Here is a 15,239-nt window from a genome sequence, read left to right as displayed (position 1 = left end):
AATCAAAAGTTATTAGCATTTTTGTCAAGTTTGTTATATCTTTTGACCACAAGGTGGCACTGCCCTAAAACTTTTTGAGTACCTTCAAGGCATAGCAAGGAAGTCACATACCGAGTTTAGTAACAATATACTAATGCATTTGTAAAATATAGCATTTTTTGACAAAATTCAAAATGGCCGACAGCCAAAATGGCCGATATGGTAAAATTGAATATCAGACGACTCGGCATGCCGTCCTGAATGTAACGAGACCACTTTTATGATTTTTGGACAAACAGTTCAGAAGTTATAAGCAAAAATTGCAATTTTTTGTATCTCCAGACCAGTAGGTGGCACTGCGCCGAAACGCTGTATGTTGCCTCAAGTCATGCTTGTGATGACATGTATCAAGTTTGGTTTGAATACGATAAAGCGTTGCGGAGATATTGCCTTAAGAGTGTTTTTGCAACCGCTACGTAAAATTTGTTTGCGCGTTTATCGCAAATGATTTGACGAATCAACTTGATTTGCAAGATTTTTTGTCAGCATGGTCTGAAGATGATCTGGTTCAATTTTCGTGCAAATCGGATGAACCGTCTAGGACGAGTTCGTAAAAGTAGGTTTTTCGGAAAATTCAAAATGGCGGGAAAATTTTTATGACGGAAAATGACGTCATATGGTGCAATTGAATCGTCTTGAGCCAAGGAATCAGAGGAAAAAAGAATTTTGTTTCTAGCCCTTATGGTTAAAAAGTTATTAGCATAAACATGAGTCAAATTTTGGACTGATGGTGGCGCTAGAGGGATTGAGTTTGAGACTCCACATTTGCTACGGTGACATGTCAGACTGTCCTCTATTAGTGTGCCAAATTTCACAACTTTTTACCATACGGTTCTATGGGCTGCCATAGACTTCGTGGCGGAAGAAGAAGAAGAAGAAGAAGAAGAAGAAGAAGATGAATAATAAATATAGCTGCAAGCAGCAATACCGGGGCCAAGCGCAAAGAAGAAGACAAGACATGCCAAAATGGCTGGCAGTGTCAGATCAACTGGAGCAATGAGCAATTAATCACGTTTTAAGATGATTTGAAGCAAAAGGCTGAAAATGCATTGTAGTCTGAGAGTGTCAGACCAACTGCAACAATGAACAATTATACAGTTTAAGAAGATTAGGCAAAATGGCTGAAATATCATATATTGAGTCACTGATAATGTAAGTTAATGGTTTATCACTTTTGACCAATAGGTGGCACAGATACGAAATTGATGTGGTGTGGTCAGAATAAGGGAACAATGACACATGCAAAGTTTGATGCCAATATGTCAAAGCATTGCAGAGATACAGCCTCAAGAGTCATTTTGGCATAATGGCTCAACTTCGTCGTTGCGGTTTACAAAAACGGTTTCATCTATTGATGCAAAATCCCTAACTTTTTGTTGACACAGTCTGAAGATGATACGATTCGATTTTGGTGGAAATTGGACAAACGGTCTAGGATGAGTTTGAAAAAGTAGGTTTTGATCAAATAAGAACATTGAGGACAGGATGTTTGACCAAATATGGAAAAATTAGTATCTCTGTTCTCGGCATGAGCCATTGACTGTATTATGACCAGTTTCATTAAACTAGGCTAATTTAATCAAAAGTTATTAGCATGTTTGTAAATTTTGTTATAACCTCTGACCACAAGGTGGCACTGCCCCAAAACGTTTTGAGTACCTTCAAAGCATGGTGCGGAAGACATGATTTTTGGACAAACAGTTCAAAAGTTATAAGCAAAAATAGCCATTTTTTGTATCTCCGGACCAGTAGGTGGCGCTGCGCCTAAACTCTGCATTTTGCCTCAGGTCATGCTTGTGATGACATCTACCAAGATTGGTTTGAATACGATAAAGCGTTGTGGAGATATAGGCTTATGAGTGTTTTTGCAACCGCTATGCAAAATTTGTGTGCGCGTTTATCGAAAACGATTTGACAAATCAACTTGATTTGCAAGATTTTTTGTCAGCATGGTCTGAAGATGATATGGTTCAATTTCTGTGCAAATCGGACAAACCGTCTAGGACGAGTTCGCAAAAGTAGGTTTTTTGGAAAATTAAAAATGGCGGGGAAATTATCATGACCGAAAATGACATCATAGGTTGCAATTGAATCGGCATGAGCCAATGACTCTATTATGACCAGTTTCAATATACTAGGCTAATTTAATCAAAAGTTATTAGCATTTTTGTCAAGTTTGTTATATCTTTTGACCACAACGTGGCACTGCCCTAAAACTTTTTGAGTACCTTCAGGGCATAGCATGGAAGTCACATACCGAGTTTAGTAACAATATACTAATGCATTTGTAAAATATAGCATTTTTTGACAAAATTCAAAATGGCCGACGGCCAAAATGGCCGATATGGTAAAATTGAATATCAGACGACTCGGCATGCCGTCCTGAATGTAACGAGACCACTTTTATGATTTTTGGACAAACAGTTCAGAAGTTATAAGCAAATAGCAATTTTTCGTATCTCCGGACCAGTAGGTGGTGCTGCGCCGAAACGCAGTATGTTGCCTCAAGTCATGCTTGTGATGACATGTACCAAGTTTGGTTTGAATACGATAAAGCGTTGCGGAGATATTGCCTTAAGTGTGTTTTTGCAACCGCTACGTAAAATTTGTTTGCGCGTTTATCAAAAATGATTTGACGAATCAACTTGATTTGCAAGATTTTTTGTCAGCATGGTCTGAAGATGATCTGGTTCAATTTTCGTGCAAATCGGATGAACCGTCTAGGACGAGTTCGTAAAAGTAGGTTTTTCGGAAAATTCAAAATGGCGGGGAAATTATCATGACCGAAAATGACATCATAGGTTGCAATTGAATCGGCATGAGCCAATGACTCTATTATGACCAGTTTCAATATACTAGGCTAATTTAATCAAAAGTTATTAGCATTTTTGTCAAGTTTGTTATATCTTTTGACCACAAGGTGGCACTGCCCTAAAACTTTTTGAGTACCTTCAGGGCATAGCATGGAAGTCACATACCGAGTTTAGTAACAATATACTAATGCATTTGTAAAATATAGCATTTTTTGACAAAATTCAAAATGGCCGACAGCCAAAATGGCCGATATGGTAAAATTGAATATCAGACGACTCGGCATGCCGTCCTGAATGTAACGAGACCACTTTTATGATTTTTGGACAAACAGTTCAGAAGTTATAAGCAAAAATAGCATTTTTTCGTATCTCCGGACCAGTAGGTGGTGCTGCGCCGAAACGCTGTATGTTGCCTCAAGTCATGCTTGTGATGACATGTACCAAGTTTGGTTTGAATACGATAAAGCGTTGCGGAGATATTGCCTTAAGTGTGTTTTTGCAACCGCTACGTAAAATTTGTTTGCGCGTTTATCGCAAATGATTTGACGAATCAACTTGATTTGCAAGATTTTTTGTCAGCATGGTCTGAAGATGATCTGGTTCAATTTTCGTGCAAATCGGATGAACCGTCTAGGACGAGTTCGTAAAAGTAGGTTTTTCGGAAAATTCAAAATGGCGGGAAAATTTCTATGACGGAAAATGACGTCATAGGGTGCAATCGATTCGTCTTGAGCCAAGGAATCAGAGGAAAAAATAATTTTGTTTCTAGCCCTTATGGTTCAAAAGTTATAAGCATAAACATGAGTCAAATTTTGGACTGATGGTGGCGCTAGAGGGATTGAGTTTGAGACTCCAAATTTGCTACGGTGACATTTCAGACTGTCCTCTATTAGTGTGCCAAATTTCACAACTTTTTACCATACGGTTCTATGGGCTGCCATAGACTTCGCGGCGGAAGAAGAAGAAGAAGAAGAAGAAGAAGAAGATGAATAATAATAATAAGAACGGGAACGGTTTCAATAGGTGCCTTCGCACCTTCGGTGCTTGGCCCCTAATAAGAAGAACGGGAACGGTTTCAATAGGTGCCTTCGCACCTTCGGTGCTTGGCCCCTAATAATAATAATAATAGGAACGGGAACGGTTTCAATAGGTGCCTTCGCACCTTCGGTGCTTGGCCCCTAATAATAATAATAATAGGAACGGGAACGGTTTCAATAGGTGCCTTCGCACCTTCGGTGCTTGGCCCCTAATAATAATAGGAACGGGAACGGTTTCAATAGGTGCCTTCGCACCTTCGGTGCTTGGCCCCTAATAATAATAATAAGAACGGGAACGGTTTCAATAGGTGCCTTCGCACCTTCGGTGCTTGGCCCCTAATAATAATAGGAACGGGAACGGTTTCAATAGGTGCCTTCGCACCTTCGGTGCTTGGCCCCTAATAAAATAACACACATTAAATATTCATTAAGAGCAGTGTTTTTTGACCTGAAGGCTTCCAGAACACAATATTCTAAGGCCCCTATATTGTATAATATAATATTAAAAGAAATGTAATATACTGTATATACTTATATGTATTAATTCATATAGTTATATTCAATCAATAAGGTAAATTAGTTAACCACAATTCATTTAAAGTTTAAAGAACTGTATGTTCTACAATAAAACGAAATTAAGAGTGAAATAATAATAAAAAAGAAAAGAATTTAGACTAAATATTAAATTACTACTGATAATATCATTACTTATATTAATAATGACAATTTAAATCAGTTGCACACCAGTTGAAAACCACTGATTTAGAAACATTTGGATGAATGAATTTATTTGCATTATTTGCAACAAAATTAAATGTAATTCATTTAACTCTTTGCCCGCCAGCATTTTTTTAGTTGCGTAATAGGGTACTGTATGATAGTGAAAAAGCCAGAAAATTCCGTCAATTGCGGGCAAATGCTGGTGGCATCCATGTTGTTGCGACATTGTTGGTAACTAACCTGCTGACTGCTGGTGATGTCCAGGGTCTTCTGCAGCTCTCTAATGTCTCGTGTCACCTCCTTCAGCAACATCTTGAGTCGGTTCCCGATCACATGTACCTTCTCTTTGGCTTCCAGACAGTCGCTGCCTTCCGAGTGGACCAGCAGCTGAAGGGACATGTCCTGCAGGGACGCCACCTTCAGCTGCGTGTCCAGCAACTCTCGACGGATTTGCTGTGGAACAATCAGCGTTTCGTCAAAACAAGCCAAGCAAGTTGTAACCCAAATATGACTATATATTTTGGGGTATAAACAGAAAAGAGAAATCCTTTACCAGAAGCGTTTTGTGATGGTCCTGTAGCGTATCGCTGTCCTGAGTGTGGTCAATCGGGACAATCTCATTCCTCCTGCGATCGATATTCTCCAGCCACAGAAGGAGACCGTGACTCATCTCATGGAAATCCTGAGCATTAGGAAAAAAACAAGAATCAGATGCTTTTACATTGTCTGCGTTTTCAGCAACCTAAACAATTACACCACGCTGCATCATATTTGCTGAATGAAATCCAATACTTGTTTCTTTGATTCCAAAAATAGTGCTCTCGCACGTCACACTTTTTACAAAGTAGTATGCAGTCTGTAGCATTTTTGCAGCATTTTGTGAACATCTTATAACAGCTTCAAGATCAGTTGTTGGTGAGGTGTTTCTTGCCTGGCACTGCATGAGAGCATGCTGGAGAGCATTCCTCCACTCATCCAGAGAGCTGCTCAGGCGTTCCCAGCGGTTATTCATCTCCTTCAGCCGTCGCTGCAGGTCTCGTGCCTCCTCGCTGTCCGACTGCACAAACTCAGCGCTGCAGAGGTTAATGGACAGCACGATGGCCTTACGCTTATCCAGAGCCTTCTGCAGCTCCTGCGCGGAGTCACAGGTCAACAGAGAAAAGAGTCAATCATGAAAAATCCTTCTTACTTTTTTAATACCTTGTATTTTCTTTCTCATTTTTATGTAAAGCACTCAATTTCCATTGTGTATGAAATTTGGTATATAAATAAACTTACTAAACTTGCTAAAAATAACTTGCTAAAAATATAAACAACTACATCATCATGTTGATATGCTATATTTTTACTATAAAACAATCATGTCTTCTAATATCTTCAATTGTTGCATATACTGAGCTGCAGCGGACACATTTGTAAACAACTTTACTTGGACCCATTGTGCGAGCTGTCTCTTTAATACCGCGTGGTTTATATACATGTTGCTACTGATTGGGCTGACATTTTTGACACACCCACCAAACGAGAGAAAACGTATCTCAAACCCGTTGCACACCGTTTCCAGGAAACATGACGTTCAACTGGAAACCGTAGCAAAACGTTGCGCACCGGTTTGAGCTTTGAACGTGCCCCTGTTGTGTTGTCCTTCTTTTTTCTGATTGGTTCAATATCATACTATATGAGCCATAAAAGCCTGATGGATCAAATTTGATACTCAACAATAACACTATGTAATGGTTTTGGGTCTTGTTCATGTTCACGCTTCATGTCTTTTATTTTCATGTTTATTTCAGTCATGTTTTCGGTCTTGTTCATGCTTCCTGTTTGTCATGTGATCCTGCCATGTGCTCCATTGTATTGTGATTCGCTAGTTTCATGTGTCATGTTGTCATTGGTCTATTTAGTCATGTGGTTTCTCAGTTCTGTTCTGTCATTGGTTCAATGTTTATCACTGTTCACAGGTGTCCCTTGTCTTACTCATTAGTCCTTGTGTATTTAAGCCCTCATGTTAGCCTTGCTCCCTTGTCTGGTATTAACCTTGTAACCTGCTGTTCGTTGAGTGTTTTCTGTTAGCCATGCCAGTCTTTGTGTCTTGTTGTGCCAAGCCAAGACTTTGTTTCATGTTTGGATCTTTGAATAAACTGCATTTGAGTTCGCAAGCTTGCCTCCAGTGGACTAAACCTTACACATATATATAAACTTTTTTTCTAGATTTTACTTTTTCAGATTTTGCCTAAAGGTTTAATAAACTGTTCAATAATAATAATAAAAAATGGTAACACTTTACAATAAAACTCACTAGTTAACATTAGTTAACTACATCATTTACAGCATTTATTTATCTTTTGTTAATGTTATGCTGCCTTCACGTGCTATCGGAATTATCGTAAATACGAGTTTCCTGGGTAAAAATTGCACATGAACGTCCTCTGATGTCGTGTTTCCCACTGGGAAGTTCGGAAATAATTTTGATACCCCAATTCCCGAGATGGGCGTGTCATAAGCTTTAAACATGGTGGCGGGGACGGGGAGAACTAGACTGCTGTGGCAGGTGTGGTTTTATTTATTTTTTTTAGGTCGTCTTGTCTTGACATTAATGTAGTACATATTTACATGTAAGAGTAATCATATGAAGCGTGTTGTTTGTTTGGTACACAGCAAAAATAGCCTGCATTTGACTGAAATTACAGAATCAGCAGAAAGCGGACTATCTGGAATGTTTATATGGTTGTCGGTGCATGGGAGACTACATATGATGTTGGTTTTAATAAGATTTTGGCAATAAATAGGCAAGAATAACCATGATTCCTGTTCACTCCGACAACAAAGCACTTGAATGCAACAAGCTCGTAATCACGACTTCTAAAGTGGGAATTAGGAAATTTCCGATAGCACGTGAAGGCAGCATAAATTTCAACATTTACTAATACTTTATTAAAATCTTGTTAACATTGGTTAATGCACCATGAACTAACATAAACAAACCATGAACAGCTGTATTTTTATTAACTAACGTTAACAAATGTATTGCTCATGATTAGTTCATGTTAGTCAATACATCAACTAATGTTAACTAATGAAACCTTATTGTAAAGTGTTATAAAAAAAAACCTTTAATTGTCTGGCTTTAAAGGGTTAAGTTTTAGTAATTTTGTTTGTGCTTTTAGTAATGTGCTTTTGTCAAGTCTATATTTATATGTCTCTTTATTTTTTTCAGTTTTAGTCATTTTAGTACTTAAATGTTTTGGTTACACTTTACAATAATGTCTTATTTGTTAACATCAGTTAATGCATTAGCTAACAAATGAACAATATATTTTTACAGCATTTATTAAACTTTGTTAAAGTTAGTTTGGTCGTGACAACTCTAGGAGTGTTTGGCATGGTAATGGATATGACAATGTTGTTCACAGTGCATTAACTAAGGTTAACAGACACAACTTTGACCTTAAACATGTATTAGTATATATTTACAATAACTAAGATTAATAAATGCAGCAGAAGTATCATTCATTTTTCATGTTAACCTTATTGTAAAGTTTTACCAATGTATTTCATCTAATATTTTTATATCTTATTTCAGTTTTATTTAATTTACTGTTCATTTTAAAATAATAGATTTAGTTAAGAACAATAATAACCGTGTCTGACCTTGAGTTTCTTGATGCGTAGCTCAATGGTCTGTATGTCCGTGCTGAGGTCCAGTCCCTGCTGCTGCTCCAGCTCTTCTTCTGCCTGGTCCAGCCAGCTGCAGACGCTGTTCAGGTCTGTGTTGAACTGCTGCCACTGCTGCATATTCTGCTTCATGCGCATCTCTTTACTGAGAGCCTGAGCCTGCAGCAGCTCCCAGCGCTCAATCACACCTGCACAAATGACAACATCATCTGTTAAGAGCTCTGCATCACTGCATGTGTCATCTGGGTCACAATTTATAGTAACATAATACGGTTGAATAGTTGAATACGGAAGGTGATCTGGGGGAAGCTAGATAATTTACTTTATAAAGTTTTAAATATGCATATATATGCCGTGTGGAGCAGTTATATGATGGATAGATGCACTTTTATGGACTTCAAAAACGAAGCAACAATTCACTGCCATTATAAAGCTTGGAATAACCAGGACATTTTTTATATAAATCTGATTGTATTCGTCTGAAAGAAGAATGTCATATACACCTAGGATGACTTGAGGGTGAGTAAATCATAATCATTATATTATAGGCTATTATAATTGTATTATAGTGTAAGCCTGAAAAAGAATTGATCTCACAAGGGGATTGTTTGGGGATCCTTGCCATTAAAACGTTTGAAAACCCCTGATATAGAAAATCTTGGAAATTCATAAGCAATAAACAAACATTTAATATTGATGGTTTAAAGGGTTAGTTCACCCAAAAATGAAAATTCTGTCATTAATTACTCACCCTCACGTCGTTCGAGACCCGTAAGACCTCCGTTCATATTCGGAACACAAATGAAGATATTTTTGTTGAAAGCTGATGGCTGAGAAAGGCTTCAGATAGGCCTCCATTGGCATTCAGTACACTTATACTCCCAAGACGGATAAAAGGCACTCAAAACATCGTTACAAAGTCTATCTCACCACAGTGACTCTACAATAATCTTACGATGCGACGACAATAGTTTTTGTGCGCAAAAAAAATCAAAATAACGCCTTTTTCCAACTTGTTACTGCCTTCCGTGTGTGCCTCCACGACGCATGCGCGAGAATAGGACGCAGATCCGGCGTTCGGACAGATGACCCAGAAGTGATTTGTTTACAATCAGAGGAAGACGCGCGTATCTCAGCTGTTGGATTCTACATTGATCGTGCTTTAGGTCTCGGCGTAGTGCTCAAAATGGGGTTAGAGTGTGCATTTCATGGATTCCCAAACCCCGGCGCTACGTCATATTCTCGCGCATGTGTCGTGGAGGCACACGTGGAAGGCAATAACAAGCTGGATAAAGGCGTTATTTTGATTTTTTTTGCGCACAAAAACTATTGTCGTCGCATTGTAAGATTATTGTAGAGTCACTGTGGTGAGATGGACTTTGTAACGACATTAAGTGCCTTTTATCGGTCTTGGGAGTATAAGTGTACTGAATGCCAATGGAGGCCTATCTGAAGCCTTTCTCAGCCATCAGCTTTCAACAAAAATATCTTCATTTGTGTTCCGAATATGAACGGAGGTCTTACGGGTCTCGAATGACATGAGGGTGAGTAATTAATGACAGAATTTTCATTTTTGGGTGAACTAACCCTTTAATGCTGCCTGTCGCCAATAAATTACTGTACAAAAACACATTAAGAACCATCTCAGTGTAACCGCTTAATTATTTTCATATTATAAAGAATTGAACTGTGAAATGGGGGGGGGGGGGGGGGTTAAAGTATTTCTTGGTAAAGAAGACTAGGTAATAACACTGTAAAATGTGCTTAATTTAGTGACTTCTGAATTAACTTTTTTTTATAAATTTTTTTATTTAATATATCACTAAGTTACATCAATGGTTAAATAAAATAGAAATGGCAAATTAAAGTTAAAAGCTATAACTGCATGATGAAGCCACTTTTTTTTTTTATTGTGTGTTTACATACGCTGTACAGGTAAAGAATGTTTTTGCTCCGGTGACCAAAATGTCCACCCAATAGAGAAAAGTTTTGCTCAGCGAGAAAAGAAATTAGAGGGAACATTGCTCCCAACCATTCTTTCACAATTTGAGCCTCATAAATCTTGACATTGACATCCTGGAATAAGGCTATTTAAATCCAAACAGCGACTTTTTTTTTTTTGGCCAGGCAGTGTATGATACATCAGACAAAAGGAAATCAATTAATATTATGTTTCACCCTATATTATTAAAACATTAAATTTAAAGCATTCAAAATCGTTTGAAATGTTATAATATGACAACATATTGAATTTAAGACGAGGGCGTGAGGGCAAGACATACAGATTTTACAATGGCACAAACTGTCTAAAGGTTCTATAAATAATGTTTTTTTTTCCGGAAAGGCAATGCATCAGCTGAACAATCAATCGGTATGTTGTTAAACAACGGTACAATCCATTTTACGCACTGCGCCCAAAGCCTCGTTTTCATTCCTGTCAAAAAATTCTATTTGGCTCCCCCCTCAGGTCTATTTTATAATTCCACACATCTAGGGACCTATTTTAACGATCTGAGCGCATGGTCTGAAGCGCATGGCGGAGGTGTGTCCGAATCCACTTTTGTTAGTTTAACGATGGAAAAAAACGGTTGCCGCACCAGGCGCATGGTCCAAAAGGGTTGTACCTAGTCTCTTAATGAGTAATGGGTGTGTTTTGGATGTAACGTGCATGGCAGATTCGCCATTTACATGGTGGAATTTGCGACCGGAAAGACTGAACGCTTCTCCAGAGAGGAATCCTTTTATTTTGAATATTTAAAAATGTTTGTGTGCTGCTGCGCGTACCTGTGTGTGTAATAAGCAGAGTGTACGCGCATTGTGGACCTGCCAATAGGCACATACTAACACGGCTTTTAAAGAACAAAAATATTGCGCTATTGACTTTAGATCAGGTTTCAGTAGGTCAATGGCGTAGTAGTTTTCATTTGCCTCAAAATAGCAACGCGCCAACAACACGCCTGAACATACCTCGTTTTCAGACCAGCACGCCCATGGGCGAACAGATGGGCGCGAGTGCATTTTTCTATTTAAACAACGTGACGCTGTATAATGGTGAAAATGATAACTCGGGCTGAAACTTGCAAAAAACACTTGCGTCGCGCCTGACGTCGCATTGCGCTAGGTGTATGATAGGGCCCCTAGTGTCTTATGCAACATTTATGCTTTTCTTCCCCTGCTCTATTGCCTATATAGACTACTACCAGGATTCATTTTAATGAGAAGTTTGAAGCATACATGTGTTTATGTTCACGGCATAGTGTATGATATGGTTTTGTACCTGAGGTTTGGGACTCGGAGCTGTTGGGATTGACGAAGCCTGATATCTTGTCGTCCTCGTCTTTCAGCTCAAATCCCACTCGCTTTACTGCATCTATACTGCCACGACATTCTTCAAGAAGACGCATCTGAGAGAATAAAATATAATGAACAAGCCATTTAATTCATTTAGCAAATGCTTTTTGTTATTCAAAGCACATTTTTACTACAGTGACAGTTCCCCTAATATAGTCCAATAGGATTTTCACTCACATAACCCATGTAGGTGGCATCTAGCTCAGGGCCAGTGGGAGTTCGGCTGCGTATGATGTTCTCCGTCTGCTGCAGATGGAAGCAGCTGGTGTTAAGAACTTTATCCAGTTGTCTGATGTGAGTCTCCAGTGAGCCAGTGTCACCTGTAGAGGAACACCAAAACACTTAGCAATGCAGGAACCACAGGAAGTTGCATTGAGAACTGCACAGTGGAACTGCGGTGTTGTTCTCAGGCCTGATGCAGTGCATTATCAAGAGATGGACATCACAACATTGCTTTCTCATTAGTCAAACATACTAGGAGCTTCTAATCAAATGGATCATTAGTCAAAGCAGTTTACAATCAGAGTGAATATATGCACTGCTCTTCAAAATCATATTTGAAATATTGCATGTTTGTTTGTTCAACATTATTTATCTGGGGAAGTCAATTAAGAAATATTTTCTTATTTACAATGATGGCCTGACATAATGGAAATTTGACAGTTATGGAGCGCATTTTGAGATGACCCTCTTGCGTTCTGAAATCTGCCGACATCAAGCTTATGATCATATTTTCAAGACAATTAAACACATTTTCCCACATAATTGTCATTTGCGTAATATAGTATATCCATTCTTATTACTTTAATCCAAAAATAAAATTACAAAGAATTACAAAAACACAACAAAATTACTAAAACTTAAACTGCTAAAATGAAAACTTAAAAATAAAAGCTGTAGATAATACAACAAACGTGTATAGATAATATTAAAAACCCAATTTTACAAACAAAAAAGACTAATTGAAATAAAAAACCTTGTATTACTGTATTTACTGTACTGTACTACAGCAATGAGAAGACGTGTTTTATTGTCATGAAAATAATGTCTTAAAATACAATTCTCTCCCATATTGACCCTTGTGACATTTAAACGACCATTAAAAACCCCAAATCAGTTGACCACTAATATTCAAAGAGTAAACACTTGATTTAAATGGATTTTTGTGCAATTGTTTTTTTTGTGTAATTCACAGTCTGCTCTGATTGTAAAGTACTGTGAGTAATGATGTTGATTTGGAAATCCAAAAGCATTAGAAACCAAAGACGAACACCAGAGTGAACTCAGTGGACATCAACCTGTGACACTACATGCAAACACTGGAAAACTGACTATACTGTGTGAAAACACAAATCAAAAGAGAAGGGTTAGAAAATATAGCCGATGGTCGCAGCACGGGGCTCCGTGCTTTGATTCGGTTTGTGAGTAGAAACTAAAGATCAGGCAACAGACTAGTGAGTGAGTCCCAGATTTCTGTGACTGCTGTTGCCTACCAGCTCTGGACCTCAGAGTTTGCTCAGTAAGTTTTAGAAATGCCTCAGGACTCTCTGGAATCACTACATCTGAAAGAAACATATACATGCATACAGTACCAATATGATTGAATGCTGAACCACACTAAAAACTTTTCAAGTCAGTTTAAAATCTCACAGGATTAATTTATATTCTCTTATTACTTATTACTCTTATTCCCCAATAATGACCGTCGTCAATAGCAAAGCTGTATAAAGAGTGCTCATCTTGGTATTAGAGGCTGGCGCTTCTTACGTTTTCACGTCTCGTGTATCACAACGAGGACACGCTCTCTCTAGTTACATTTAAACTAAGAAGGTGCATTCGATGGTAAATTTAGAACTGAAATTTTCCTTGACCTTTTGACATATAAGAGGTCATTGTACTATAAAACATCAATTTTTTTCCTCTTCAAGTTTAACAATACCCCATAATGACAACGCGAAAGAAGTTTGTTCCCACAGTTAACTGTGCATGTCAGAGCACAAACCAAGCCATGAAGTCCAAGGATTGTCTGTAGACCTCCGAGACAGGATTGTATTGAGGCACAGATCTGGGGAAGGGTACAGAAAAATTTCTGCAGCATTGAAGGTCCCAATGAGCACAGTGGCCTCCATCATCCGTAAATGGAAGAAGTTTGGAACCACCAGGACTCTTCCTAGAGCTGGCCACCCGGGCAAACTGAGCGACCGGGGGAGAAGGGCCTTAGTCAGGGAGGTGACCAAGAACCCGATGGTCACTCTGACAGAGCTCCAGCGTTTCTCTGTGGAGAGATGAGAACCTTCCAGAAGAACAACCATCTCTGCAGCACTTCACCAATCAGGCCTGTATGGTAGAGTGGCCAGACGGAAGCCACTCCTCAGCAAAAGGCACGTGACAGCCCATCTGCAGGCACCTGAAGGACTTTCAGACAATGAGAAACAAAATTCTGAAACAAAGATTGAACTCTTTGGCCTGAATGGCAAGCGTCATGTCTGTAGGAAACCAAGCACCACTCATCACCTGGCCAATACCATCCGTACAGTGAAGCACGAAAAGGTTAGGGTTAGGGTGATGACAGCATCATGGTGTGGGGATGTTTTTCAGCGGCAGAAACTGGGAGACTAGTCAGGATCGAGGGAAAGATGAATGCAGCAATGTACAGAGAGATCCTTGATGAAAACCTGCTCCAGAGCGCTCTGGACCTCAGACTGGGGCGAAGGTTTATCTTCCAAAAAGACAATGACCCTAAGCACACAGCCAAGATAACAAATGAGTGGCTACGGGACAACTCTGTGAATGTCCTTTAGTGGCCCAGCCAGAGCCCAGACTTGAACTCGATTGAGCATCGCTGGAGAGATCTGAAAATGGCTGTGCACCGACGCTCCCCATACAACCTGATGGAGCTTGAGAGGTCCTGCAAAGAAGAATGGGAGAAACTGCCAAAAAATAGGTGTGCCAAGCTTGTAGCATCATACTCAAAAAGATTTGAGGCTGTAATGGGTGCCAAAGGTGCTTCAACAAAGTATTGAGCAAAGGCTGTGAATACTTCTGTACATGTGATTTTTCACGTTGTCGTTATGGGGTATTGTTTGTAGAATTTTGAGGAAAATAAGTCTGTAACACAACAAAATGTGGAAAAAGTGAAAGCTGTGAATACTTTCCGGATGCACTGTATACAATTCCACATGTGTAATGGCTGGGACATGTAAAATTATTTTAATACGCAAAACTGTTACCCAACCATACTTCCAAGTCTAGAATGTGCCTAAAAAGTGTTTCAAAGAGAGCGTCAAAAACAGGATAGAAAATATTACTTCTAAATTAGGATATTTTTTTGTAAAAATCTTTCCAACAATATAAGTGGACCTCAGAGAACATTATAAAATAAAAAAAAGCATTTTAATGACCCCTTTAATAGTTAGTAGGCTTACAGTAATATTGTTGTAGCGTTAGTCTTGTTGCTAGAATGCTTGTTTTGTACACTATAACGTAGTTTACTAGAGTTTCTGACGAAATGTCAATTGCCGCAGTCTGTTTAAATAATTTGAATGAATTATTTTTAAAAATCGGTTTGAAGGACTAATTCACTGACTCACTCATAAATACTTCT

At 38.7% G+C, this 15,239-nt stretch overlaps 1 protein-coding gene across 6 annotated transcripts in view; it reads right to left on the bottom strand.

Moving 5' to 3' along the window:
- syne1b (spectrin repeat containing, nuclear envelope 1b) overlaps positions 1-15,239 on the bottom strand; it is a 199,198-nt gene that overhangs the window by 47,873 nt on the left and 136,086 nt on the right. For 5 of the 6 annotated variants that reach the window (XM_079833876.1, XM_079833877.1, XM_079833873.1 and 2 more), the window contains 7 exons: positions 13,129-13,197; positions 11,813-11,955; positions 11,562-11,688; positions 8,261-8,472; positions 5,541-5,741; positions 5,163-5,291; positions 4,850-5,062 (listed from right to left, as the gene is read on the bottom strand). In XM_079833876.1, the coding sequence (XP_079690002.1) occupies positions 4,850-5,062; positions 5,163-5,291; positions 5,541-5,741; positions 8,261-8,472; positions 11,562-11,688; positions 11,813-11,955; positions 13,129-13,197 (1,094 nt within the window). The remainder of the gene's footprint in view (positions 1-4,849; positions 5,063-5,162; positions 5,292-5,540; positions 5,742-8,260; positions 8,473-11,561; positions 11,689-11,812; positions 11,956-13,128; positions 13,198-15,239) is intronic. The other variant, XM_079833878.1, reaches the window with a different exon arrangement.

The sequence above is a fragment of the Gobio gobio genome (assembly GCF_949357685.1).
Source record: "Gobio gobio genome assembly, chromosome: 13".
NCBI lineage: Eukaryota > Metazoa > Chordata > Actinopteri > Cypriniformes > Gobionidae > Gobio > Gobio gobio.
The sequence above is the reverse complement of the archived record's forward strand: the minus strand, read 5'-3'. Positions and strand labels throughout refer to the sequence as shown.